The sequence below is a fragment of the Psittacula echo genome (assembly GCF_963264785.1).
Source record: "Psittacula echo genome assembly, chromosome: 15".
NCBI lineage: Eukaryota > Metazoa > Chordata > Aves > Psittaciformes > Psittacidae > Psittacula > Psittacula echo.
Genome location: NC_137751.1, coordinates 4,896,466 through 4,921,297, shown reverse-complemented (window position 1 = coordinate 4,921,297; position 24,832 = coordinate 4,896,466). Strand labels below are relative to the sequence as shown.

At 56.1% G+C, this 24,832-nt stretch overlaps 1 protein-coding gene across 1 annotated transcript; it reads left to right on the top strand.

The window, feature by feature from the left end:
- Nucleotides 1–4,191: 4,191 nt before the first annotated feature.
- CUEDC1 (CUE domain containing 1) lies at nucleotides 4,192–24,408 on the top strand. The gene is made up of 11 exons (XM_080629761.1): nucleotides 4,192–4,642; nucleotides 17,453–17,895; nucleotides 18,463–18,590; nucleotides 19,210–19,336; nucleotides 20,464–20,647; nucleotides 21,280–21,363; nucleotides 22,021–22,110; nucleotides 22,868–22,961; nucleotides 23,140–23,198; nucleotides 23,564–23,634; nucleotides 23,802–24,408. The coding sequence occupies exons 2-10, from the start codon at nucleotides 17,605–17,607 to the stop codon at nucleotides 23,629–23,631; spliced, it is 1,125 nt and encodes a 374-aa protein (XP_080485887.1). The 5' UTR covers nucleotides 4,192–4,642; nucleotides 17,453–17,604; the 3' UTR covers nucleotides 23,632–23,634; nucleotides 23,802–24,408.
- The last annotated feature ends 424 nt before the right edge of the window (nucleotides 24,409–24,832 follow it).

Genomic DNA, 24,832 nt, shown 5'->3' with positions numbered 1-24,832 from the left:
TAGGAACTTTCTGTTTAGCAGAAAGGAAACACATTCCTACACTTTTAATGTATATGTTTGTTATAATGTCCATGTAAACATATGCCCTATGTTTGTGCCTTTTAATTAGTTTGTCTCAATAAACAAAAATGTAGAGAAGAATATGTAGCTATGACTTTGTTACCACTGTTCTTACTCCAGATGTGTAGAAGTCTTCGTTTTTGCACTGTGTAGAGCATTGCGTGCAGACAGCTGCATGACTTAGGCTGATCCGGCTGGAACGAGGCATGTGAAGGGAATGCACCCCAGGAAAACTCCCTCCTCCCGTAGCGTAGAGCAGCCCGTGCTGGTGGGGCCGTGCATGTTGGGACGTGTAGTTTCTAAAGCATCTCTGCTACCCGTGGCAATGACACCAGCTTGCACCAGTTTTACACAGTAGGTGTGTAGCGTTCTGCATCTGGGGACGCTGCAGAGATGACCCTTAGATGAAGTTTGGGTGTCCCTGAGCTTAAAACAACCCCCAAGAAGCATTAAAAGCCAAGATGAAAATGTGTACGAGAAGTGGTTATCTATGAATTACTGACAATAAACAGGTGTGAGACTTAATTGTATGTTGTCAATTCCTGTAGCATTGACAGTGGGTCCGTGCAGCCCCGCTGCTGTTATTTATATCCCAGCAGCATAGCAGTAGAATAAACACATTAAACACCGGCAAGGAGACTTTTCAACATGACAGAGGCTTCCCAAACCATTAAACCACGGTGCTCTTAGCAGGGTGTAGGAAAAGGGCTGTTTCCTCTTTTATTTTTATGTTGGTTCTGCTCGAATGTACCTGGTTTATGTCCACAAAGCTACATTAGCTAATTGTCAACCTGTTTCATTTGTACTTGGGTAAACATTTGCTTTGTACTGTGTATAAATGGTTCCGAGGCGTGCTCCTCGGCTGTCTCGACGCGGACATGAATTTCACGTTGTAATGCCATCATACGAAATACATTACGCTGTTTTTTGACACCCAAAAGCTACCTGGTCAAGTAGTTTATACAGCATGCATGCTACCTTCTAATCACTGGTTCATCCACAGTCTAACGAGGCAGCTGCTGTCGGGAGACGACGTCTCGTGTCATGATAGTGATGAGCCATCCGCATGGCAGCTTGGGGAGTTGAGGCTGTAAGCAAATGGTGGATGTGAAGAACAGATGCTCCTGTTACACCGAGTTAGTTGCAATGCAGCTGATGCGCTTAGCCTAGTTTATTTCATGGAAACTTTTAAGCTGGATCTAGTCCAACATCCAGGGAAGCCTACTGCTGCTGTTGATGTGAGCGGCGTTTAGATCCAGTCCGCTCAGGTCTCCGATTGCAAGGAGCTCAATAAGGGGTTTCTTTTTTTTATCCTTAAGTTTCCATAAGCATCCAGCATTAGGCTTAGCACCGACGGGAAGTTTGGAAGTTGCATTTTGCCTTGGAAGCATTGGTGCAGTGGAAAGTCAGAGCAAATCAGTGGCACGAGAGCTCGTCCTGCGGGCAAAGGGAGCCGCCGGTGCCCGGCTCGGTGCTGGCTCAGCACTGCGGGCAAGTGGGCACAGGGAAGTAAGTATGAGAGCGCAGCCACCCGTGCTGCGGGAGCTGCGCCAGAGGTGTAGCTCGGGCACGGTGTGGTCTTGGTTTGTAACACCCCCCTGCTTCCAGAGGGTGTTTAGGGGGAAGAGGAATGTGGGATTCGACCTTTTGTGTCTTTACCAGTGGGGAGTTACCCCGGGTGTTGCAAAGAGGGGAGATTTCTGTCAAGATCACGGCTAAGACAGACGTGTTCTTCTCAGTGTGTGAGTCACATTCTATTTGCCATTGTTCACAAATAAAAGATTGGTGTTTCCCCCCCCCCTTTACAATAACTTTTTCTTGCGAGTGGCAGAAGAAAACCAAGTATTTAATGGGTTTGCATTTGTCTGCGAGAGCTTTAAAGAAAAGCAGCAAACCCCAGTAAGCTGTTTGAGCTGCAGCAATCCCAGGTTACATAAAGGGGCCGGGGATTAGCTGGGGGCATTATGGGTGGCGATAAGCCCTCCGAGTTCTGCTTGTTCTTCGCTCACTTTTATTTAGCAGCAGTCCCTCTGAGCTGTGTTCTCAGGCTGCTTCGGGTTAATTTTGAAGGCTCAGGACCAAAGAATGAAGGAAGGAGAATTTGGGTTTAAAGAACACTTGCAAGCATCCAGTCCACTGCTGTTTTCTTATCTTTGAGTCCCTGTACGGGTTGGGAAGCAGACTGCAGTTCTTCAGTGCTGGATCCTGCCTTGCTCTATTGGTGGCTCAGTTTCTCCCTCTCAAAAATAGACAACATTATTTTCAAAAGGCAGCTATTAAAAGCACTTCCAGTTTTTAAATGCCATTGAGGTCTGTCTCAGTGCTTAAGTGGCCCTTTTTTAGCAGTGCTTTTCAGGCTAAGTAGGGAGTGTAGAAAGAAATCTCTTCCTCTCCTAATTGTCAGGCAGAATAAAACCCCATCTCCTTCTACCTGTTCGTGTAATTCCGCATGTTTGTACTCCTTGCTTATCTTTGGATCATTCACTCACAGCTTCCAGAGCAGCCACCGAAGGATGACAGAGGAACTACGTGCTCATTTTTATGTCAAAAATAGCTTTCACCTTTAAGCGCACAAGGCTCGGGGACTGCTTCCTAATCAGAAAAAGAATGCCTGAGCTCCCATTGCGAATCCATTTTACAGCTGTGTTCACATTTGACTGTCAGCCCCTGCTTAAAACCGAGCACTGAGGTCTTGACCTAGAAACAACCCTTTTTTGGTATTGCTTTGGAAAAGGTATTCCAGTGCTGGGAGAAGCCGAGCCAGGAGCTCAGGCCCTCATCCCAGGCTGGGAGCCTCAGCAGCGGATCACTTCCTCGTGCCTTGTGTCTCCCTGAAGCCCAAGTAAAGACTGCTGGGAAAGGTGGGATTATGGTTTACAAAAGTAATAGGGTTTTTTTGGGGGGTTCTTCAGGTTTTGGGGTTAATTTGAATTATTTTTGTCAAAGTCCTGGGGTTTTCCTTAAGGAAACATAAAATGCTTTTTGACAATAAGATACTTGTAAAGCATTTCAACGTGGGCATCTGGAGTTACTGCTTGTGGCAGAGCCCAGACCTTGGCTTTCCTCACAGAGCATTTCCAGTGGCTACCTCCAAACCCGACCCATGTAGTAAGAAAACAAGGGAGCGTGTGGAACCTTTTGTTTTCCAGAGAAGGCAGAGAGATTCCGTTCACCTTTTGGCTTGTGCTCCCCAGCTGTCAAGACAAACCCATTTGTGTTCTGTGTTCTCTGTGCAAGGTTTGTTTCTCAGGGAAGGACTGATTCCATTGGAACTGGTTGAATTAAAGTCACTATTGTAATTCCTTATAGTTGTGTATTTCTATTCCCGTTTTTTCTTTACTTCCTAGCGCCATTAGCAGCTAAGACCCATATCAAAGGACAGTAAAGAAAGTTGACCACATCACCCGTTTCCCCCCCGAATCAAGCCTGGATTAGGAGGAGAGATCGTTGCAGTCAACAGAGCTCACTGCAAGGCGCTGTGACAGGAGAGATGCTCATCCGCCTTAACTTTGGGAAAGCAAATGAACACACTGAAAAACGAAGGTTTGCCTCTAATGTTCTCACTGTTACTGATGTCTGTGTTCCTTGTCAAAGCCTTACAGATTGCCAGCCAGGCTCAGGATCGCTTAGCTGCCAGACATGGATGAAGTGGGGATAAACCTCGGCATGGAGCCTGTCCTGCGGGGGCTCTGGACCATCCCAAACGCGTGCTCGGGGCCGTCCTTCTGAGCTGCGTACCCGGAGCTGCGCTGTCCCTCCTGCGGCGTGTCCCGAAGGGTCTGGAAGCGGGGAGGGAAGCGGAGGCCCTGACCCGCTGCCGTGTGCGGTCCCCGCAGAACGGGAAGCGTTTGCCCTGTGTAAATCGGCTCCTGTGATTTGTAAGAGGAGATCACTTCCCGGCCTGGGCTGTGCTGCGGGATGGCTGCAAGCTGTCAGGCGCTGGAGACCGGAGACGGCTGCTTTCTGTCTGTGGTCGAAGTGATGCTCTGTTAGAATCCGCCTCCCATGTTCAGCCCTTGGGGCAGGAGTGGTGCATCCTCCTCCTCACCCCGTGTGTGCACCGGGATGGGGGTCCAAGATCCGGGAGCCTGGAAGAGTAAAGGAGGCTGAGAACTGAGCAGCTCCCCTCGGGAGGCCGGGGGTGCTTCACTCCATGGGATGTTGGGAAGCCCGGGATCAGCACGGGGATTGCTGGGCCCCCCCCAGGGACCGAGCAGCCCCGCGGGGGCTGAGGGGACCGGGCGGTCCCGGCCCCTCAACACCGAAGCGTGCGGACATGGGGGTAAACCCCAGCCCGGGGGCGGTCACCCAGGCCCCGAGCCGGGCCCCGAGCGCCCCCCGCCTGTCCCTGTTGCATTTCGGCCCGGCCGCCGCTAGGCCCCGCTCCCAGCGCCCCCCCCCGGGCCTGCCCGGCCCGGCCCCGGCCCCGGCCCCGGCCCCGCCGCGCCGCCCCCAGCTGCCGGGCACGGCCGCCCCCTCCCGCCCGCAGCCACGCACGTCTCGTCCCGGCTCCTTTCCATGGTTCCCGGCGTGACCGGTGCCTCCCGCCGCCGACACCCCCGCAGCGCGGCGCCCACCGCCGGTAAGAGGGGGGCGGGACGGGGCCCTTTGTGCGCCGGGGCTGAGCCGGGCCGGGTCGGGCAGCGCTTGGGCGGGCGGGCGGCCTGTGCGGGCCGCGGCCCGGAGCCTCGCTGGGCTGAGCCCCGGCCCCGGGGCTGAGCGCGGCCGAGCGCGGGGCTGCGAGTCCTGGCGGGGAGAGCGAGGGGTGCGGCCGGACCGGCCTTCACCGGAGCCCGCGGCCCGGCGCGGCGCCTGTTGCGGCTGCAGCCCCGCGGCCTGGCCCCGCCGCGGCTCCCGGAGCAGCCCCTCGGCCCGGCGTGAGGCTCCGCTGCCCGCGGGCACCGGCAGGATGGGAGCCCGGAGGGGGGTGCGGGTGCGGCTGGAGCCCTGAGCAGGGTGCGGGGTCCCCGTCCCTGCATGGGGCCGGGAGCGGGATGTGGCCGCCAGCCGTGGGGCAGCACCGGTGTAACCCCTCCGGAGCGCGGGGTGTGCGGGCAGGGCCGGGGTTTGGTGGTTTACCGCTGCAGGATGGCGTCCCCTTCCTCTGCCCCGGTCCGCGGTGATGCTTCACGATGAGCTGCTCACCCCGGGCACCCCGGCCGGGCTGGGGCACAGCTTAGTGCAGGGACCATGGCTTCGGTGTCACCTCCCGGGCTCGGGGTTCGCTGTGGACTCCATAAGGATGGAGGGCACTGTCCCAGCAGGCTGCTCCGAGCCAGCGCTGGAACTGACACTGATTGTGCCGATGGAGAAGGGTCTGAGAGCCTGTGCGAGCCCCTGCTCAAGGCAGCGCCTATGGAAGCCCCTGCTCAAGGCAGTGCTCTCATGCAGTCTCCCCGGGCGGGTTGGGAAGGCTCCTTTCTATTACTTTTTAAACAGCAGCGGAGTCTCACCTCCTCCTCACGCCTCCTCCTGCTGCTGCCTCTGACAGCGAGCGTGGGGGACGGATATCCGTGTGGGAATGCCGCCATCCCGCAATGACCTGCGAGGGCTTTGCTGGAGGGGAAGCTGTGGCTCTCCGCGCCTCCTCCTCCTCCTTCATCTCTACCGACAGCTGCTGCCTCTGCTCTGCCGTGATTTCATGAGGGTTTTCCTGCATGTGGGAAGTGTGGAAGCGCCCGGGGGGAGCGGCGAGACCCCAGGGGAGCCCTGCCCCTCTGGGAAGGGAGATTGCTGGTGCTGGTGGAGGGGTAGAGGAAAGCTGTTGGTGGTGCTCATGGCAGAGGGGACCCAGCCCATCACCAGCTCGCTGGGCCTTTCCCATTGCTCTCTGTTACCACGCACCCCGCTCCTGTGGCCTTGCCTTCCCTGCCACGTTTGACCACTGCTGCAGTGAGGATGTGCCTGATGCCAGCCGAGCCGTACACACCGATCCATGGGTGTCCACAGCCCCTTCCTGGTGCTGGAACAGCTGATTGCCAAAAGCACTTCAAACACACATTAAAGGCGCCCGTCCTCTTCCCAGCCCGAAATTCCCAGGGAAGTTTTGGCTTTTTTATTAAAAACCAGCTTTTTTTAAAGACAAAATGGAACAAAACAGTGTCTGATCCATGCACCAGCACCCAGCCTTGTCCCTGACCGGATCCGTGGCATAGCTGAGCCGGCTTTGCCCATGGCAATGCTGTGGTTCCCCTTCACCCCAGGCTGATGAGAGCAAGCCGGGCTTCCCAGCATGATAGCGAGTGCTTGGTTCTTATCTGCCTCCACAAACACCCTCTGTGAGGGAGCAGATAACAGGGATGCTGCTTGCTATGGACTTGGGAACTGCGGGCAGAGGAGCTGGAGGTCATTCGTGTCCAGTGGCTGTGCCATGAGGGTGAAATCCCAGAGTAGGATCTGCAGGGAGGAGGTTGCTGCCATAGCATCACAGGGTGCTTGTGGTCAGAGCCGGGAAGCTTTGGGGCAGCGTGAGTGGACGATGATGGTGATAATTGTAAGCTATAAAGTAAGGAAAGCGCTTGAAGCACGGAGCCCTTTGGGGCTGTGTGAGGCAGTAATGGGTTCTTCTCCTATGGTGTGGCTGGCGTGGCAGCGTCTCCGTCACCGTGGCCAGGGTGTGGAGAGATGCTGGCTGGAGCCTCACCTCTGATTGATGGCGCTGGGGCCAGGGTTTCCCCTCCTTGGTCCCTGCTTTGTGTGGTCTGTGGTTCCCTGTGGTCAGCGCAGGAGCTGGATGGGCTCAGCAGTGTGTGAGCTGAGCCAGGGCAGGCAGCCTGGCTGGCACGGCAGGCACGGAGAGGATGGAAGGGGAAAGAAACCCTCCCCAGCTGGATGGAAACACAGGAAATGAGAACAGGGGGAACATCTGGGTCCGGCTCTCGCACCACTTCCAATGGGCATGGGGTGGTTCCCACCTCCGGGTGAAGGCAGCTCAGATCCATCAAGCAGCCCCATTGTATCCCCACCACTGCTCCAGCAGTGCCGAAACCCTGCTGTCCCGCCAGTGCCTCTGCACTGGGGTCCCCCCGTGCCCACCATGGTGCTGTGGGGGGGATGACACAGGCTGCAGTGCCCCATCCACCCGCCTTTGATGTGTGTGAGTGGCAGGGCCATTGTGGCCCCTCGGTTCTCAGGGTGCGCACTGAACCTGCCATGGAAACCGGAGGAAATGCAAATCCCAGCGCTTGGGAAGTTGTCCTTGTGCCACCGGTGTTCCCAGCTGTGGGATGGGAAAGGTGTCATCGCGGGGGGGCATCAAGAGCTGCTTTTGGGGTGCCTCAGGGTCTTGGCAGCGGGAGGAGCAGTGGTGACTCAGAGGTGACAGTGTGCCATTGATAGTTCTTTCCATCCTCTCCGTTGCCCGGTGACAACGAAACAAACAAGTGTCTTAAAAGCCCAGCTCGGAGCCCTGCAGGAACTGTCCCCTCCTGCCACGGTTGTGCGTGTCAGGGCTCTGGCATGGCCCCAGCGCTGGTGCTGCTGCCTCTATGTGGTTTGTTTTGGAGCGATAGTGAGCAGGGGGAAGGCAGGCTGCCAGCTCACTGGTGAGGATCCTCCTTGCCGAAGCACACCGTGATGGGAAGGGAGATAAAATCTACCCACAGACAACTCGGAGAAGCGCAAACGCTTCAGGTCTTCGTTTCCAGATGGCATTTCTCAGCCGTGGATACTCTGGCCCTTCCTTGGGTTCCCAGAGGAGTGTGTGTGGGGATAATGGGGCTGAAGGGGATGGAGCGGAAGGGAGGATGCTGATCAGAGCAATTCCCTGCCCTGGGAGGAAGCAGTAAAGTTTTCTTTCCTGTCTGCTGGAGGAGCCGTAGCCAGGAGCCGGGATAAGAGGCTGGCATGTGGAGGGCATCATCCGTAGCAATAATCCATGTAGGGAAGGGCAGATCCTTTACACACCAATCTGAGCCCAATCTAGGGCTATACTTAACACCGAGTGTTTGCTGATGGCTCAAGCTGCAGCCCTTGGATCACTTCCTATCAGCGGCTGAAGTGATGCAGGATGTGCATCCCCCTTGGCGGTGCTCTCCCCCAGCCCCAGCCTGCTTTTATCCCTGGGAAGTGATCCCTGACTCCTGGAAGTGCTGTTTCTTCCTTGTGCCTGGCAGCTCGTTGATCCCTGCCCTTGCTGGCTTCCCCAGGGAAGGCACACACAGCTGGGCACACAGGCACGCTGGTGATGGAGCCTAAAGTGCTGCTTATAGAATCCTCAAAGCGCCCTGGCAATGGCCACGGTCAGGCCAGTGCAAAGCAACTGGGAAAGGATGGAAATGGGGTTGTACCAGGGTTAGTTATTAATTAGTAATTATTAAATAACAACACAGAGGTGAGGTGGGAACAGAAGTGAGGTGGGATGTTGAAGAAGAATGTGCCCCACTTGCTGTGTCCAGCGGGTGAAGGGGCAGTGAGCAGAGCTCTGGCTTTCCCTCCTGTTGAAGGCTGTTCTGGTGCAGGACCAGACTGCTGTTGAGCTTGAAAGGAGACTGAGAGCTTATCCGGGCACTGTCTGGCTCCAAATCCAGGTTAGCATCCTGTGTCATTACTGTGTGAAGTGTGCTGAGCTGCGATGAAGCAGAAGGAACGGAGCAAACTCGGTGTTTCAGCTTTCGAGGGCTTGCTTCTCCCCTGTAAGCTGAAGATGGAGGAGCCTGTTCTTATGGAGCGGCCTGATGTATTGTTGTTAACTGAATACCTGTCCCTGGAGGGGTGTAGTGCTTCAAACAGGTTCTCCTCTGCTGAGCAACATCACCTGGTGCGAGGGAGGACAAAAGACCAGCACAATTACAGTGTGATGCTGTGTCCCAGGACAGCGAGGGGATGGCAGCATCCCATCCTCAGTGCGGCTCCTTGGTGTGTGGCTTGCGTCAGCCATTGGCTTAGTGACTCAGAGGAAAAAGAGCTCCTCCATTCCCAACTTAATGAATCCCTTTCTTCCTTTCTTCCTTGGTTCTTGGTCTTGGTTTGCAGCGATCCTGACTTGTAAGTGAGGTGCTGAGGCACTGTGGGATGCGCGGGGCTGCAGCTCCTGCCTTTGGTACGGCAGCAGCATCCTGGATGCTGAGGGAAGGGTGACTGTGTGGGGTGGGTGTGTGTCAAGTGGGCATCAGGCAGGAGCCTTTTCACCTTTTCACTGCCTTTATGCCCTGCATCACTGCTGTGCCACGGAGCAAGGGGCTGGGGAGGAGGGAGAAGCGAGTGGTCCTGCTTGGGAGAGCAGGCTGGAAATGGGCAGCTTCAGACCCTTGCAGCTCTTCCACACTCCTGCCTGCTCATCGCAACCTCCCCATCGCTGCATCAACCTCATTTCCCCCCTGTGCTGCCCTCATCCTCTCCCTGGGGACGCCAGGAGCTGCAGATGTGGTGATGGAGGTGCAGGACCTTCCTGTGCGGGTCCCCCAGTGTCCGTGGTGGTTTCACCATGCACATGGCACGGAACCCTCCTCCTCCTCTTCCTCCTTGGCTGTGGTTTAGTGCCCTGAGGGAAGCCAGCAATGCTCACCCTTAGATCTCTTCACCAGCTGCTAATGGCCAGGGGCCTGTCCTGGTGAATAATTCATTGTCAGCCAGAGTTTTATGGCTAATTTTGTTTCCATAGGAACCCATGTGGTCCATGGAGCCTTGGGTGAATCAATATAGGGTTTTTTGCCTTCACACATTAAGCGATGTCCCTTAACCCCAACGACAGGAGATGCTGGTGGTTGGGTGGCACTCGGTGCCTGCCTTGTTCTTGGTTTGTGCTGCCTGTTCCTGCAGGATGCACAGGGCCAGATCCTGCAGCGATGCTCTGCACCACCGGGTCTAATCCCAGTCCATTCCACTCCATTCCCAGTGGAGCTGGAGGGGAAGGGGCTGCCTCTGCTCAGGCTCTTTCCCTGTTTTTCCCCTCCCATCCTTTAATTTCTTTGACCCTTAACCTAAAATGGCAAATGAGCATTTGTGAATCAGCTGCTCCCATTACCAAGGGCCTGGGTTCGCTTTCGCTCACTCCCTTTTAGGTGCTCACTGACCAAATCCAACCCCAAATTGCCTGGGGGTGACTCCTCCTGCCGTGGTTCCAGCCTGGGGAGAGCCGCACACCTTTGACCCTGCAGGAGACTGTGTTTGCTTCCATTCTCTGCTGCTTCCCGGAGCTTTTGTGCCGAGCTGGAGCACAAAGGGAGAAGAAGGGATAAGCGGTTCGAGATGGGTTTGTGTGACATATGGTGCGAGGGCTTTGCATGATGGCTGTGGGGATGTGAGTGTGCCAGGCTTCAGAGAGTGGGTAAACTGAGGCAGGGGGATGATGGGCGCAGGTCATCCCTATGGGATGGAGGCAGTGCTGGTACCCGGACCGCGCTGCTGTCACCTCTTCACACCAGGCAGCGCTTGCTCCTCATCATTCCAAACAAGCTCTGACCTGCTTTTTCAGCTGGGACGTGTGTGTTTTGATGTCAGCACTGAAAGCCCGAGGAGGAAAGGTCGCTGATGTTCAACCAGCTCGTGGAATAATCTCCTATCAGCCTCTCTGCTTTCGGCAGCCTCCTGCATCTAATGCCTGACACGTTGGTACAAGATCGAGTGGAAGAGGGATGCAGTTAAAGCATACAAAGGGATGCTGGGTGACTTTAATCACTCACACTTGCTTGACCTATTTTTTTCTTAATCCCTTCCTGGAAACCTTATTTCATGTTTGAATTCCCTCAACTATTTTAGGAATGTCGTCCTACCAAGATCAAATTACCTTCAATGGAACCAGCACAAGGCAGCCTCGCAAGGCAGGCGACGTTTGGATTAAGATCCAGTGCTCCCTCATTAATCCAGGCTCCGTTTGGGGTGGGGGCTGTAATTCCAGCATGGAAAATGGTGTGAAAGCCAGGGATTAGCGAAACACAACGCCATAGGGCAGGGGGTGGCTCTGCCCTCGCTTGGCACAAGGGGCTGCATCCTGTCACTGAGCTGGGTGCTGCTCCAGGGGAAGAAGGGGTTCCCGGTCTGGCTGAGTGTGTTCTAGCTGGATGGTGTTGGTTTAGGAGCCCGCTGGGTGTTGTGGGGGCTGACATCTGGTCAGCACACAAAGGGCCCTCATAGATCTCTCCAGGGGGATGATGGCATCGATGGCTGTGGCTGGGCGAGCAGAGGGTGCCCCAGGCAGCAGCAGCACCACTTCTCTTTAACATGGTTGTTGTGCGTTTCACAGTGCAGGGCTGGCTGCAGGCTCCCCACTGAAGCCATCAGTGCTTGGACCAGGAGTGCTCCATGGCTCTCCCTTGTCCTCTGGTCCTAAACGCTGCTCTGGGAGCCAAGAGGGGGATTTCATCCTGCAGAGGTCCGTGCTGCACAGGCTCTCAAGCAGGGCTGGCTTCTGCTCTGCCCCTTGATTGCTTTTTACTTTGTAAAGGGCTTAAACCCAGCCGTTTTAATGCGTGATGGAGCTGGCATTAAAGGGATCCTCAGGTGCTGATTTGTTTCCGTGAAAAAAGGATTTGCTTGCAAGCAGTTTTCCCAGGAGGTGAGCACACACATCCCGATGTGGGGCGGGCAGAAAGGGGGATGTGGGGACCCTGCAAGGCCCCATCCTGCACATCCTCAGTGTGTGCTCCGCCTTTCACTTTGCTGGTGGACGCTGTTGTGATTTCTGTTCCCATTATTTACTTGCCATCACAGTTTCAATCCAATTATAGGCACACCTGCAGCCGCCCAGCATTCCCATTCCTGGATTGAGCCATCCCTGGCTGCAGGCAGAGCTCGGCAGATCTGCTCTGTCCAAAGCTGTCCCTAGTGTTGAGTCTTCCCTCCCCTGGCAGACCTTGTCTCCAGATATCCCTGTGCATGGAAATTCCTCCTGTGCTTCCATAGCATCCCCCAGCGAGTCGCTACAGGCCTGGGCTTGCAGCTGCCAAGCAATGGGTGAGTACTGGGCTGTGGGGAGCAAGCATTCCATGGAGTCTCCCCCCAATCCTGGCTGCAAGCAGGGGGGCCCAGCTCCAGCGTGTTTGCAGGGATGATCTACAGACACCGCATGGCAATAGGAGGGGAGAAGGGGCCTGTTCAGCAGCGTTTGAGCAATCCCATCTGGTGCTGGAGCTGCAGCAGACGCTGGGGAAAGGAATATTCTGGTCTGCACTTGGTGCCAAGGCTCTTCCCTGGCGATCTGGTGCTTTTACAGCTGCTGGCTGCTCCCATCGGGCTGCGCTCCTCCCAGAGCTGAGCAACTGCTGTTCCCAGCATGACATGACCAGTCCGACCAAGCCCTGGGATTATCCAGCTGCTCCTCTGCGCCATTCCTGAATGGCTGATGCCGAGCTCAGGCAGCCTCCTCCGTGCTTGCTCCCAGCTGGAACTGACCTCAAGCCTTTCAGGCCATCCCTTGATGTGGAAAGTCCATCTCTGTGAGGTACCAAACGCCCCGCTCCCAGGGATGGGAGGAAGGCGGGATGCAGGACATGCTCCCCCAGGCTGTGCACATCTTATCAGCTCCCTGATGAGCCTCATGAAGGGTTTCTCAGCCACTGAGGTCTTGTTCTTGGCTCTGGCTCAGGCGAGGGTAGATTGGGATTGTGCAAGTCCTTAGCAGAGCAGAGTCGTGGTGCACCCATGGGCTGGCAGGGGCGAGCCTCCTGAAGAACAGCTCTTGTTTGGTCCCATTTAATGTTTTCTAAGCGGTGAGCTGAAGGCAGGAGCTGGAACCACAGGTGTGCTGGTGCCTGCGCACATGGTACAGTGAGAAAGCAACCCTGGATGCGTGCACAAGAGCATCTTGTGCCATCCTGGTTCCGTGGTGGTGGCAAAACCTACGTGGGCTTTTTCTGCTTGGATAAAAGCCAGTGTGGACGTGGGAGCCTTCCTGCAGGCTGGATGCTGCAGCAGCACCATGGCTCTGTGCCTGGCTGCAGCCTGGTGCTGGGATGTCACCGTGGCACAGGTCAGCACCTTGACAGCCGCGGCCACTGCAGGTGGAGGTGGCTCATCCAGAGCTGTCACCGTGTCCCCAGGGCCAAGCAGTGCCCTCACCCTACAAGGTCTTACCCAGGGCTCATAGAGAGCACAGGGGCAGCACCAGCCCCATCAATGTCCCTGCTGCCACCTCGCTGCTCCCCATGACCCTCGGGATGGGGACACACGCACTCGGAGCTTGCAAAGCCTTTAAGCTCCTCCTGTGATGGGCACAGCAGAAGGGTGAAGGATTACGCATGTGTCCGGATCTGGGTGAATGAATAGCAGCATTCAGGGTCCTCTCTGCATGACAGCAGAGCAAGGACTATTTTAAGTTGATTAGGAACCAGCTAAAGGAGGCATCTCAGTCTGATTCTGCAAACGGGGGCAGGCACACACCAGCTTTGTGCTTTCCTTTTTGGGAAATCCAAAGGATTTTGCTTTTGCTGGCGTCTTCCCAACCCTTCACAGAAATAAGGGCCAGAAACGTGCCGAGCCCCTTCCCCATGCTGGTGGCTGGGGTCCCGTTTTCCTCCCCGCTGCTCACCTGGAGATGCTGATGCAGACAAGCAGGAATTGGGGAAGATCCTGCACGTGCAACTGATGGGTTATCTTTTAAACTAATTCCTGCTGATGGAGGGGCTTGATTTCTCTGGATTTTAGCTCATGCCATTGTAATGGTTTGCATTTCTCTGGATTAGCAGTTGCACTTTAAAAAATGGGCTCGAAAGCCTGAATTTGGAGCGTTTCATTGCTGTCACCTCTGCCTGCAGCAGCGTTTGCCCATGGGGCATGTGGAGCCACCCTGGTCTGCACTTCGGTTTTGCCCAACAAGCCCTTCACAGCAGGCTCTGGATGTATCTCAGGGCTGGGAGGGTCCCAGCAGCGTGATCCCTCGGGGTTGTTCGAAGGCAGATGTTCAGCAGAGCTTGTTTGGCACATGAGGCTGTTGTCCTGTCCCTAATTTAGTTCATCCTCTGGCCAGAAGCTTTCAGTCCGTGGGTGTGATGCTCAGTCACGCTGTCGGGCACGGGCTGTGATTTCAGTGAGTGGTCCCATGCTCGCTGTCAGTGTCTGCATCAGGAGGAGCTGGTCCCTCTCCAGCGGGGCAGGGGGCTGCAGGGGGTTGCCAGTGCCTGGCATGGCAGTGGCCTTCATCCTGGTTACAGGGAAGACCTTAAATACCCTTACTTATAGCTAATATACTTAACTGTTGGACTCAAAGGTCAAATGCTGGAAGCCAAAGACCCTCCCAACCACATTACTTTATAGATCTTAGGATTTTGATATAGATCCGGGGTTTTGCAAGCTCATTTCCTGATTTTGGGGCTGCTTTTACTCTCTGGGCTACCGTGGCATTGCTGAGCTAATGCTTCTCTACAGGAGCTCTCATACTTGGATCACGCATGTGTTCGCAGTGTATCCTGTATAAGCTGTTTTCCCCTGGATGCCCTGGCTCTTTCCCCATCGCTTTGGAGTAATCAAATGTGGTAAGGAGCGTGTGTACCCGGTGAATGTGTTATAACTCAGTTGAAGATGTGACTAAAGCAGCCATGCAATATTGCAATTAAAGGATAGCACCAGAGGTGTGAACAATGCGGGCTCTTTGCTGGCAATGACTCATGGTGGCAGAGGAGGAACACAGAGGAGAGGCTGTGTTTTATTAATGGACTCCAGCAGATTTATTTGTCCTCGGTGAATGGAGCCGGGCAGGGCTGTCGGGATTGTTCCTGCTCCACTCACAACAGCGCTGCTCCGAGCCTGGCTCCCAAAAGCAGGAGTGGATCCTGGGATCTGCCGGGATGGAGGCAATCCCCAGCAGAGTGATCTGTTAAATGCATTTTGTTAGAGAGCAGGGAGCGAGCTGGGGGCTTCTGGTGCTGTTTGGAAACGTCCCCTCATGCAGAGCAATGGTTTTCCCAGTTCTTCCATGCATCCTGTCCTGTGGGATGAGCGAATGCCACAGGGAAGTGGCACTGGCATCATACTTGGCTGAGGGGCAGGGTCTGGGCTGGTGCTGCTGTTTGAATGGGGCTGCTGTTCAGGCCCCTCACAGAGGTGGTTGGTGACAGCCAGCATGGCTTCACTAAGGGGAAATCCTGCCTGACCAATTTGGTGGCCTTCTATGCTGTGGCTATGGAACTGATGGACAGGGGCAGAGCAGTTGATGTCATCTACCTGGACTTGTGCAAAGCGTTTGACACTGTCTCACATGACATCCTTGTCTCTAAATTGGAGAGACATCAATTTGATGGGTGGACCACTCGGTGGATAAAGAACTGGCTGGATGGCCACACGCAAAGAGTTGTGGTCAATGGCTCGATGTTCAGCTGGAGACTGGTAACGAGTGGTGTCCCTCTGGGATCAGTGTTGGAACTGGTCTTGTTCAACATCTTTGCTGGTGACATGGACAGTGGGATTGAGTGCGCCCTCAGCAAGTTTGCCAATGACACCAAGCTGTGTGGTTCGGTTGATACGCCGGAGGGAAGGGATGCCATCCAGAGAGACCTCGACACGCTTGTGAGGTGGGCTGATGCCAACCTGATGAAGTTTAACCATGCCAAGTGCAAGGTCCTACAACTGGGTCAGAGAAACCCCAGGCACAGCTACAGGTTAGGCAGAGAAGAGATTCAGAGCAGCCCTGCAGAGAAGGACTTGGGGGTGTTGGTCGATGAGAAAATGAACATGAGCCGGCTGCAGTGTGCGCTCACAGCCCAGAAAGCAACCGTATCCTGGGCTGCATTAAGAGGAGCGTGACCAGCAGGTCGAGGGAGGTGATCCTGCCCCTCTACTCTGCTCTCATGAGACCTCACTTGGAGCATTGTGTGCAGTTCTGGTGTCCTCAACATAAAAAGGACATGGAAGTGTTGGAACAAGTCCAGAGGAGGCCACGAGGATGATCAGGGGCTGGAGCACCTCCCGTATGGAGACAGGCTGAGAAAGGTGGGGCTGTTCAGCCTGGAGAAGAGAAGGCTGCGTGGAGACCTCATAGCAGCCTTCCAGTATCTGAAGGGGGCCTACAAGGATGCTGGGGATGGACTATTCATCAGGGACTGTAGTGATAGGACAAGGGGTAACGGGTTCAAACTTAAACAGGGGAAGTTTAGATTGGATCTAAGGAAGAAATTCTTTACTGAGAGGGTGCTGAGGCACTGGAATGGGTTGCCCAGGGAGGTTGTGAATGCTCCATTCTTGGTGGTGTTCAGGGCCAGGTTGGACAGAGCCTTGGGTGCCATGGTTTAGTGTGAGGTGCCCCTGCCCATGGCAGGGGGGTTGGAACTGGATGATCTTAAGGTGCTTTCCAACCCTAACTATTCTATTCTATTCTATGATTCTATGAAGATGCATCCAGGACTACACAACTCCAGGGAGGGAGAGCGGAGCGTGCCCCTGCAGCAGGAATCATCCCCCAGCCTCTGGGGCACCGCGATTCCTCTGGGTGCTGAGCCAGGGCAGAGCTGTCCCTGGGGATGGGAACGGGGATGAACCAGCACCACGCAAGTGAACCTTATCCCAAGTTTCCCATGGTTTTCAAGTGCGTTTTGCTCTCTGCAGCCTCTGGAATCCCTTTGGAGCAGGCTGGGACTGCTGAGGCTGAGTGAGCACTGGGGTTATGGCTGTTGCATATGGCCAGAGGCAGGGGAAAGCCCGGGTGCCCTTCAGAGGTGACTGCTCCATGAATGGCTTTGAATGTGATTATTTCACTAAGAAATGTGCTTGACACCTTCTTCTGGATGAAATTCCATTTTAGGGACAGTTATCTTGAACTCCCTGCCTGCCGCTTAGGAAAAAGCCTTTGGAAATGATATTATGGATCAGAAGTGTTCCTGTTTCAACAGTGGAGTTAATCCAGAGCTGAGTTTGGCCCCGCACTTCCAAACGAGAAGCAGTAGCTGTATAATCTGTTTATGGTTTTAAAGTGAATGTTAATCTTGGATTTGATGGCTTTTCCCAAGGGTCGGTTTGCTGCAGAATGGTTTAGCCCCTGCTCTGAAACCCTTTTGAGCTCACTCCTTTTGTTTGAAAGAGAGATTTTAGTGCATTTCTAAATACATGTCAGCACCTGGAAATGTTCTACCTGGGGCAGTAATACCATGTTTCATACCTCGCAATTCGTTTGCACAGCACCATGCACAGTGTTTGTGCAGTATCCAAGCGCCGGTGTGCTGGTCCTGCTGCAGGGATGGGATGGTCCCATGAGGATGTGGTTGGATGGGTCATAGAATCCCAGCCTGGTTTGGGTTGGGAGGGACCTTAAAGCTCATCCAGCTCCAATCCCTACCACGGGCAGGGACACCTTCCACTAGAGCAGCTTGCTCCAAGCCCCTGTGTCCAACCTGGCCTTGAACACTGCCAGGGATGGGGCAGCCACAGCTTCTCTGGGCAATGGAACTGAATCAGACGTCCCCTATGAACACGGGGGATCCCGTGTGTGCTGCACGCCATGGGTGACCCTCTCCTCTGTCCCTTGCAGGTGGGAGGATGCTGCAGCGCGCTGGGGGCTGACGCACGGAGCTGCCGGCCTCGGGACCCCGCTGCCCACCCCATGGTCCCCGCCGGCTGCCGGGGCCGTGCCCCGTGACCCGTGGCACCCCGCGCTCCGTGCCCCCTGCTCTGCGCCCCGCCATGACGAGCCTCTTCCGCCGCAGCAGCAGCAACGGCAGCGCCCGCGGCAGCTCCTCCGCGCAGGAGCTCAACAACAGCCGCCCCGCCAGGCAGGTCCGGCGCCTGGAGTTCAACCAGGCCATGGAGGACTTCAAGACCATGTTCCCCAGCATGGACTACGACATCATCGAGTGCGTCCTGAGGGCCAACAACGGCGCTGTGGATGCCACCATCGACCAGCTCCTGCAGATGAACCTGGACAGCAGCGGGTGCGATGACAGCTCGGACTCGGAGGACAGCATCCCCCCCGAGGTAACCCATGCCGGTGGTCCTCAACACGTGGCTATGGGTGGGGGTCCTGGCTGCCATGGCTGGCTCCATCATGAGCAGGCAGCTCAGTCTCATCCTGCCTCGTTTCTGCCTGGACATGGTGCTGCTCAGCTGGCACAGGCAGGCAGAGATTTGGGTGCCCAATTCAGCTGGTCTGGAGTGTGCAGCCTGGGTGGTTTTGTCTTGGATGGTGCTTGAGGCTCAAGCCAAACTGCTGTCCTCCCTCCCTCCCACCCCAAAACCCAACAGAGACCCTTCTGCTGCAGTCAAGGGGCTGTTGTTGTGAACCCAGGTACAGGCTCAATAGAATCACAGAATAGTTAAGGTTGGAAAGGACCTTAAGATCATCTTGTTCCAACCCACCCAAAATGTGGTGCCTCATCCCTTGAGACCAGCACCTCCAAACACCACCAAAACCCCCCTGATGCAGGGGGTCCAGTGCCAGGAGGTTGCCCCTTCCTCTCTGCAGTGGCTTTGCTGCCATGCATTGAGTCCAACCCAACAGGGAGCATTTCCCCTGCTCACCCTCACCCCATCCTCTCCCTGCAGATCTTGGAGCGGACCCTGGAGCCGGACAGCTCGGATGAGGAGCCCCCTCCTGTCTACTCCCCCCCTGCCTATGAGAGCCAGGCGCTGGGCAGCCGCTACCCCCGTGCACCTCCCACCCCACCACCCAGGTGAGCCCCCAGTCCCACACCACAGCTGCACCCAGCCTTCTGCTCCCTGTGTTGGTGCTGGGGGGGCACTTGCTGTGGGTTAGCTCCCCCAGCAAGGGGAATGTGGCAGGAGGCTGTTAGGGTCGGGTGAGACAAAGGAGATGAATGAAGCTCACAGCTGGCTAAAGGATCCCCATGAGGCCCTAAGAAGTGAACAGCTGAGAGGCCTGGAAGCTGCTCCAGCAGCGTGTGGAATGGCAAAAATCAGCTACTGGGGTGGGGAGTGCTTGGCCTGGCTCAGAAACACCAGCTGCCGGCAGCCGGGGCCCTGCACGTCACGCTCTTGGCACCAGAGACCTTGGTGCGGTGCTGGGGCTCCACAGGGATGGTTTCTGGGCAGGAGAAGGGAATCCAGCCTGGGAAGTGATGGGGTGAGGCTGGAAGAGCAGCTCCCAAAGATTCCAGACTCGCTAGAAAAGCCTTTTGCTCTCCAGAGCTGATGCTGTTGGTTTGGGACGGGAGCTGTGGTCTCTTGGTTCCCAGAACCACTGGTGGAGCTGGGCAGGGAGCTGCTGTGTGCCCTGTGCCCTCTGCTGAGGGTTTTCCCTTGCCAAAGGCACTGTCTGTGCTTGTCCCACAGGACGGATGTGCCAGGGCCTGGCAGCACCCCAGTGTCTGGGCACTACAGGAATTGGAACCCGCCGCTCCTGGGCAACCTCCCTGAGGATTTCCTGCGCATCCTGCCCCAGCAGACTGCTGGCACCCAGGTGAGGTTTGCTGCCCCTTCCAGCCCATGGTGTGCATGGAGCACCATCCCCAGCCACGCTGAGCTGCAGCTTCAGCACTCTGAAACCCTCTGGGTACTGGGTATGGATTAAACTGGAAGTCTTGGAGCACATCTTCTTGTTCAAGGAGAGACTGAAGTGAGCAAGGTGCAAAGCAGAGGAGTTGCCCTTGGGAAGTCAGAATCCCCATGTGCTTTGTGGTGGTTTTAGAGCCACGAGGCTTGGGGCTGTGGGTGCCTTTCTGCCCACATCGGGCAGCACCCAGCTCCGCTCCAGGCACATCACGTCCCCAGGGTGTCCCTTGGCCCCTTTGCAAGTGGGGTCAGGACCCTCCTGGCATAGCAAGAGGCTGGGGGGGCTGCAGGCCTCCTGCCTACCCCATGCATCAGCTCCTCCCTCTCTTTTTGGCTCCAAAGGCAGCCTGCCACGTTTCCATAAATGATTGCCCTGCAAGTTGGGCTTCATGGGCTATATTACCTTTCTGGGAATAGGAACATGCCGGTTCACTTGGGCTCAGGGGGAGGAGAGCAGCAGCTGCCCTTTTCTTTCTCCAGTAATTGTGTGCCTTTGCTTTTTATGGCTCTCTGAGAGCAGCTACAAATCAGATCAATAGTGTAGGTGAGGATGAGGTTGCAGCTGGGGAGTGCAGCTCTGCTGCTCCCAAGGTGTGACTGCCCTGGGAGCTGCGGAAGAGCACGAGGTGCTTCACACAGGGATGTTTGTCAGGGGGAAATTGCAGTCTCTGCTTTTTAGATAGGGGGAAATAGAAGCAGAGGTAGTGGCTGAGACCCTTCTTGCTCACCTCCACACCAGATTCGGTCTTGGCTTAACCCTATGGGTTTAGTCCTAAATCTTTGCAGGTCTGTGCTCTGCAATGGTGGCACCAGTTCCATGCTGGTCTCAGAGTGAGAGGTCCCTGTTCCCATGTGGGATGTCCGGCTCTCTCCCTCTTTGTCCCCTTTGCAGCAGCACCATCCTGAGTGCAGCCCAGCCAGGGGGGATGATGCCCTGAGATGCTGGGTATAGGAGAGTGCAAAAGGCCAAGCCGAGCCAGAGGCGCTGCAGGGACCAACACCATTGACCAACCTGTGCCCTGTTTGCCTCTGCAGGGCTCCCCCGGCTGCCGGCAGCCCCTGCCCCGGGAGCTCACCCCACGGGGCCAGGGCTCGCTGGAGCAGGAGCGGCGCTGGAAGCAGTACCTGGAGGACGAGCGGATCGCGCTCTTCCTGCAGAACGAAGAGTTCATGAAGGAGCTCCAGAGAAACCGGGATTTCCTCCTCGCCTTGGAGAGAGGTGGGAAGGGCATTGATGCGCCATTGTGGCTACTGCCAAAGCAGAGCCAGTGCAGGATGGGGCTTGGTGGCCTGCTCCTGGTGCTCAGCTGCCCACTGCCCTCTCCTCCCTCTGCCCACTTCTCTGGCAGAGCCCAGTAAAATCATAGAACCATGGAATGGTTTGGGTTGAAGGGACCTTAAAGCTCATCCAGCTCCAACCCCTGCCACGGGCAGGGACACCTTCCACTGGAGCAGCTTGCTCCAAGCGCCTGTGTCCAACCTGGCCTTGAACACTGCCAGGGATGGGGCAGCCACAGCTTCTCTGAGCACCCTGTGCCAGCGCCTCAGCACCCTCACAGGGAAGAGCTTCTGCCTAAGAGCTCATCTCAGTCTCTGGCAGGTTAAAGCCATTCCCCCTTGTATCCCTGTGTGTAAAGATCCATAGCAAGGAGCTTCGGAAATGCCCTCCAAGCCCAGCCTGGCTGTTGTGCCCTCCTCATCTGCTGCTGAGCAAAGAGCTGCCCTTCCCCTCCCTGGCACCGCCACCAGCCTGGCACTCCACAGCCATGGAGGAGAAGGGAGCGGAGATCCAAGCTGCGTGCGCTGCCTTAGGGCTCTGACCAAGCAGGCCCTGGGCTTTCTGTTTTCCAGATCGATTGAAATACGAGTCAAAAAAGTCCAAGTCATCCGGTGCTGCTGTCAGCAACGACTTCAGCTGCTCCTCTGTGTTACCAGGTAACCTCCAAGTTGGATTTGAGCATCACCTCTCAGCAGCGGGATGCCCCGTAGCTCCGGTGTTCCCAGCCCTCTGCCCTCTGAAGTGGCTGTGGGGAGGGAAAATGGCTGATCCTTCCCTTCTGTCATCCCCCTGCATGGGAGAGGAGCTGATGGGTGGTGGCTGATTCTGCCCTCCCTATGTGGAGGTGCTCCTGCATCCTGCCTCTGTCCATTCCTGCATCCTGCCTCTCTCCATTCCTGTGGTGGGAGCTGGGATCCAGTTCCCAGGGGTGTCAAAGCCCTCTCTGGTCATGGCTGGAGTGGGGGATTGTGCCTGGGAGGTGTAATGAGTGTTCCTGGGTAATCCTGATTAACCTCAGTGAGTGGAGCAGCCATCCAGAGTCACCGTCAGAGCTGGTGTCCATCGATGGCCCTGTGCAGTGTGGCATTGCTCCGGCCAGGCACATGGTGCTTTGAAGGCACCTGGACCTGTGGTCTTGGGTTACATCCACCAAGGGTCCCCTTCCAGAGCCATCCCTGGTGTGCCAGTGCCCTCACCCTGCCTGCTCTCGCTCGGCTCCGCTCGTGGCAAGGCTGGAATTGGGTCACAGCGGTGATCCCTGCGGATCCCCCTCGCTGCACACACACTGCAGTGACCAGATGGTTGCCTTCCAGGTGACGCAGCCCCCTCTGCGCCCAGCGAGGCCGGCGGTGCCGTGTCTGACGATGCCTTATTCAGAGACAAGCTGAAACACATGGGGAAATGTGAGTGGGTTTTGGGGGCTGGCCCCGGGATCCTGCCGGGGATGGAGGGGAGGTGGGAATGGGGCAGCAGGAGAAGAGCCGGCAGCATTGAGGGGTGATCACCCGAGCTCCCTGCTCTGTGTGTCCCCCATCTGCGACTGCATTTTACAGCCCTGGGCTGGTGCATCCCCATCGTGTGGTGCTCCCCTCCTGGCCCTCACCAGTGGCAGGGAGTTCCCGTGCTGCACAGATGGGAGAGGGAGACCTGGGTCTTGATGCCCCAGTTCTCCCCTTTCCATCTGCCCCTGGTGTGGTTTATGGCATGAGTTGAGGATGCAGGAGGAATTGCTGGGCGGGGTTTGTGTGGATGTTATAAAAGCAAGCCAAGGGGTTGCTTAACTCTTCCTTTTCCAATCCTTTCCTCTTAGCAAGTCACAGCCCCCTTCTCCCATCACAAAACAGACCGAGGTCTTCGGGCAGCTTGTGTGAGCCCGCTGAGACACTGGGGTTTGCGGGTCAGTTGTGGGTAGGGAAGGTCATGAAAATCCCAGTGAAAGGGTGAAAACATCACCCCCCCCCAAGGACCAGTGTGTCCCTGTTGGGCACAGGACCCAGCTCTCCAAGCCTGGCAGTACCTGGGAGAACCCAGAGCATCACCATAGGGGGTAGGGGTGCAGGCTGCTCTCACTCCACTGGCCCTGGCTGTCTCCTGCCCATCACCAGTGGCAGCTTTGGGCAGGGTTTTTGGTGAGACCCTCACATGTCTGCTTCCCCCCAGCCACGCGCAAGAAGCTCTTTGAACTCGCCAGAGCCTTCTCCGAGAAGACAAAGATGAGGAAGTCGAAGAGAAAACACTTGTTGAAGCACCAAGTGTATCCTGCAAGGGAATGGGAGCTGGGGGTGTGTGTGTGTGGGGCTGTTGGAGTGCCCCCACTTGGGTGTTCATGGGGACTCCCTATGGCTGTGGTCTACCCATGGCGGGGCCATGGGCTGGGAAGGGCAGTTGTGGTACCCCGGCCATGTCCTGGTTTTCCTTAGCAGAGGGCACAGGATGGGGACAGCGGCTTCCACAGCAAATCTTCTCGACGATGTTGAGGGACATTCATGTGGTAAGAAATGGCAGATGCGGCACACGGAGCTGTGTGTGCTGTGCTGGCTCCTGCCCCATGTCATCGCTCTGCTGGAGATTCCCATCAGGAGCATGGCCGCCGGTGTTACGGGCTCATCCCTGGTCCCATGTGGCTCTCCTGTGTGATGTGTAGCCTGGGGTCGAGTTACAGTCCTGGCAAATCTGCCCCTGTGGGCTAAAGCCTCCTCTCAGTGTTTCCAGGCATGTTCTGGCAGTCCCAATGTCCCAGCCCTTGGGAATTGTCTGGGTGAGGAAGTCCAGGTCCCTCATTGCCGGAGCTGGGACGGTAGTGCAGTGAGTGGTGTCCTGGCACGGCAACAGCCCCATCCTCATTCTTCCTTTCAGATGAAGACTTCCAAGTGCGGAGGCAGCAGCTCCGGGAGGAGGAGGAGACGCTGAAGGAAGGGCAGTAAATGGTGAGAGGCACCTGGGGATGAGCATGTGGATGGTCCCATCCATCCATCTGTCCTGGCTGCTCTGGGTTGGGACCAGAGTGTGTCCACACGGGGACAAGCGGCTGGTGACAGCCCCATGCAGCTAAGGCTGAGCATCTCTCCATCTCTGCCCTTCTCCTCCCCTGCAGATCCCAGCGCTGGGGTTTAGTGCTGGCACAGAACGTGCCCAAAGCTTCAGGAGAAGATGGCTGGAAAAGGAACAAAAGACACCCAACAAATCACGCAGAGTTTTGGCTGCTCCCCCTCTGCTGCTGTTCTCCTCGGAAGTACAAGCGCTGAGGCTCAGTTTTCTGACCTGGGTTTGAAAGCAACTTCTATGTAGCAAATCAGCCAAAAAGGAATCAAAATGAGGATCCAAGCAGGTTGGGAGCTGCTGTGAGGAGCCAGCGGAGCTCAGCCTTGGGAGGAGCAGTGCGAGCGGCGGCGCAGGAGGAATGGGATCAGTTGTACTAAGGAGGATGCGTTCAGTGTGGGATCTGCTTGGCCGGAGCGCTCCTGACCATATCTCTGTAGTGATCTGGTGTGACTTTACATTGCGTGCGCAGGAAGAAACCAACACAGAACATGTGAGAGGGAGAACCTACAGCCGTTGTCTATTCTTGCTAGGAGTCATAAGCAGAGATTCGGATCAGGTGATAGTCAGATGATACATAAATTGCTTCTAAAAGGAAAGGCCTTCTTTTCCTAGGTGTTTTACTTGGAATTAAACCTTTGCCTTCGGCATTGCTAAAACTGCCTTGAAGTTACAGACGCTTTGTGCCAGTGGGGCAGCACCAAGGGCTGGACTTTGCACCAGTATCACCCTTGCTGCCGAAGCTGGACACATCCCTTCGGGAGCATCCTGCTGGTGGTGATCCCGGCTGCCGGGCAGGGCACCCCATGGCCCCAGGGATGCCCCTGCCGTAGGTAAGACGCAGAGCCCAAGCTGAGGCCGGTGGTGGTTTGGGCACAGAGGGTTTGCACAAGGGCTTGTGAGTGCCGCTGGGTTTGGTGCGGGGCTGGGGCTGGCCCAGTGGCAGGAGCATCCTTCCCTGAGCCCATCCCAGGCTGATTTCACTGTGGGGCTGGCAGGCGGTGCCTGAATCATTGCAGCTTTCGGGGATGCTGTCAGGCTAAAAATAATGATGTAAACAAATTCCTTCCCTGTGTAAGTCATGAG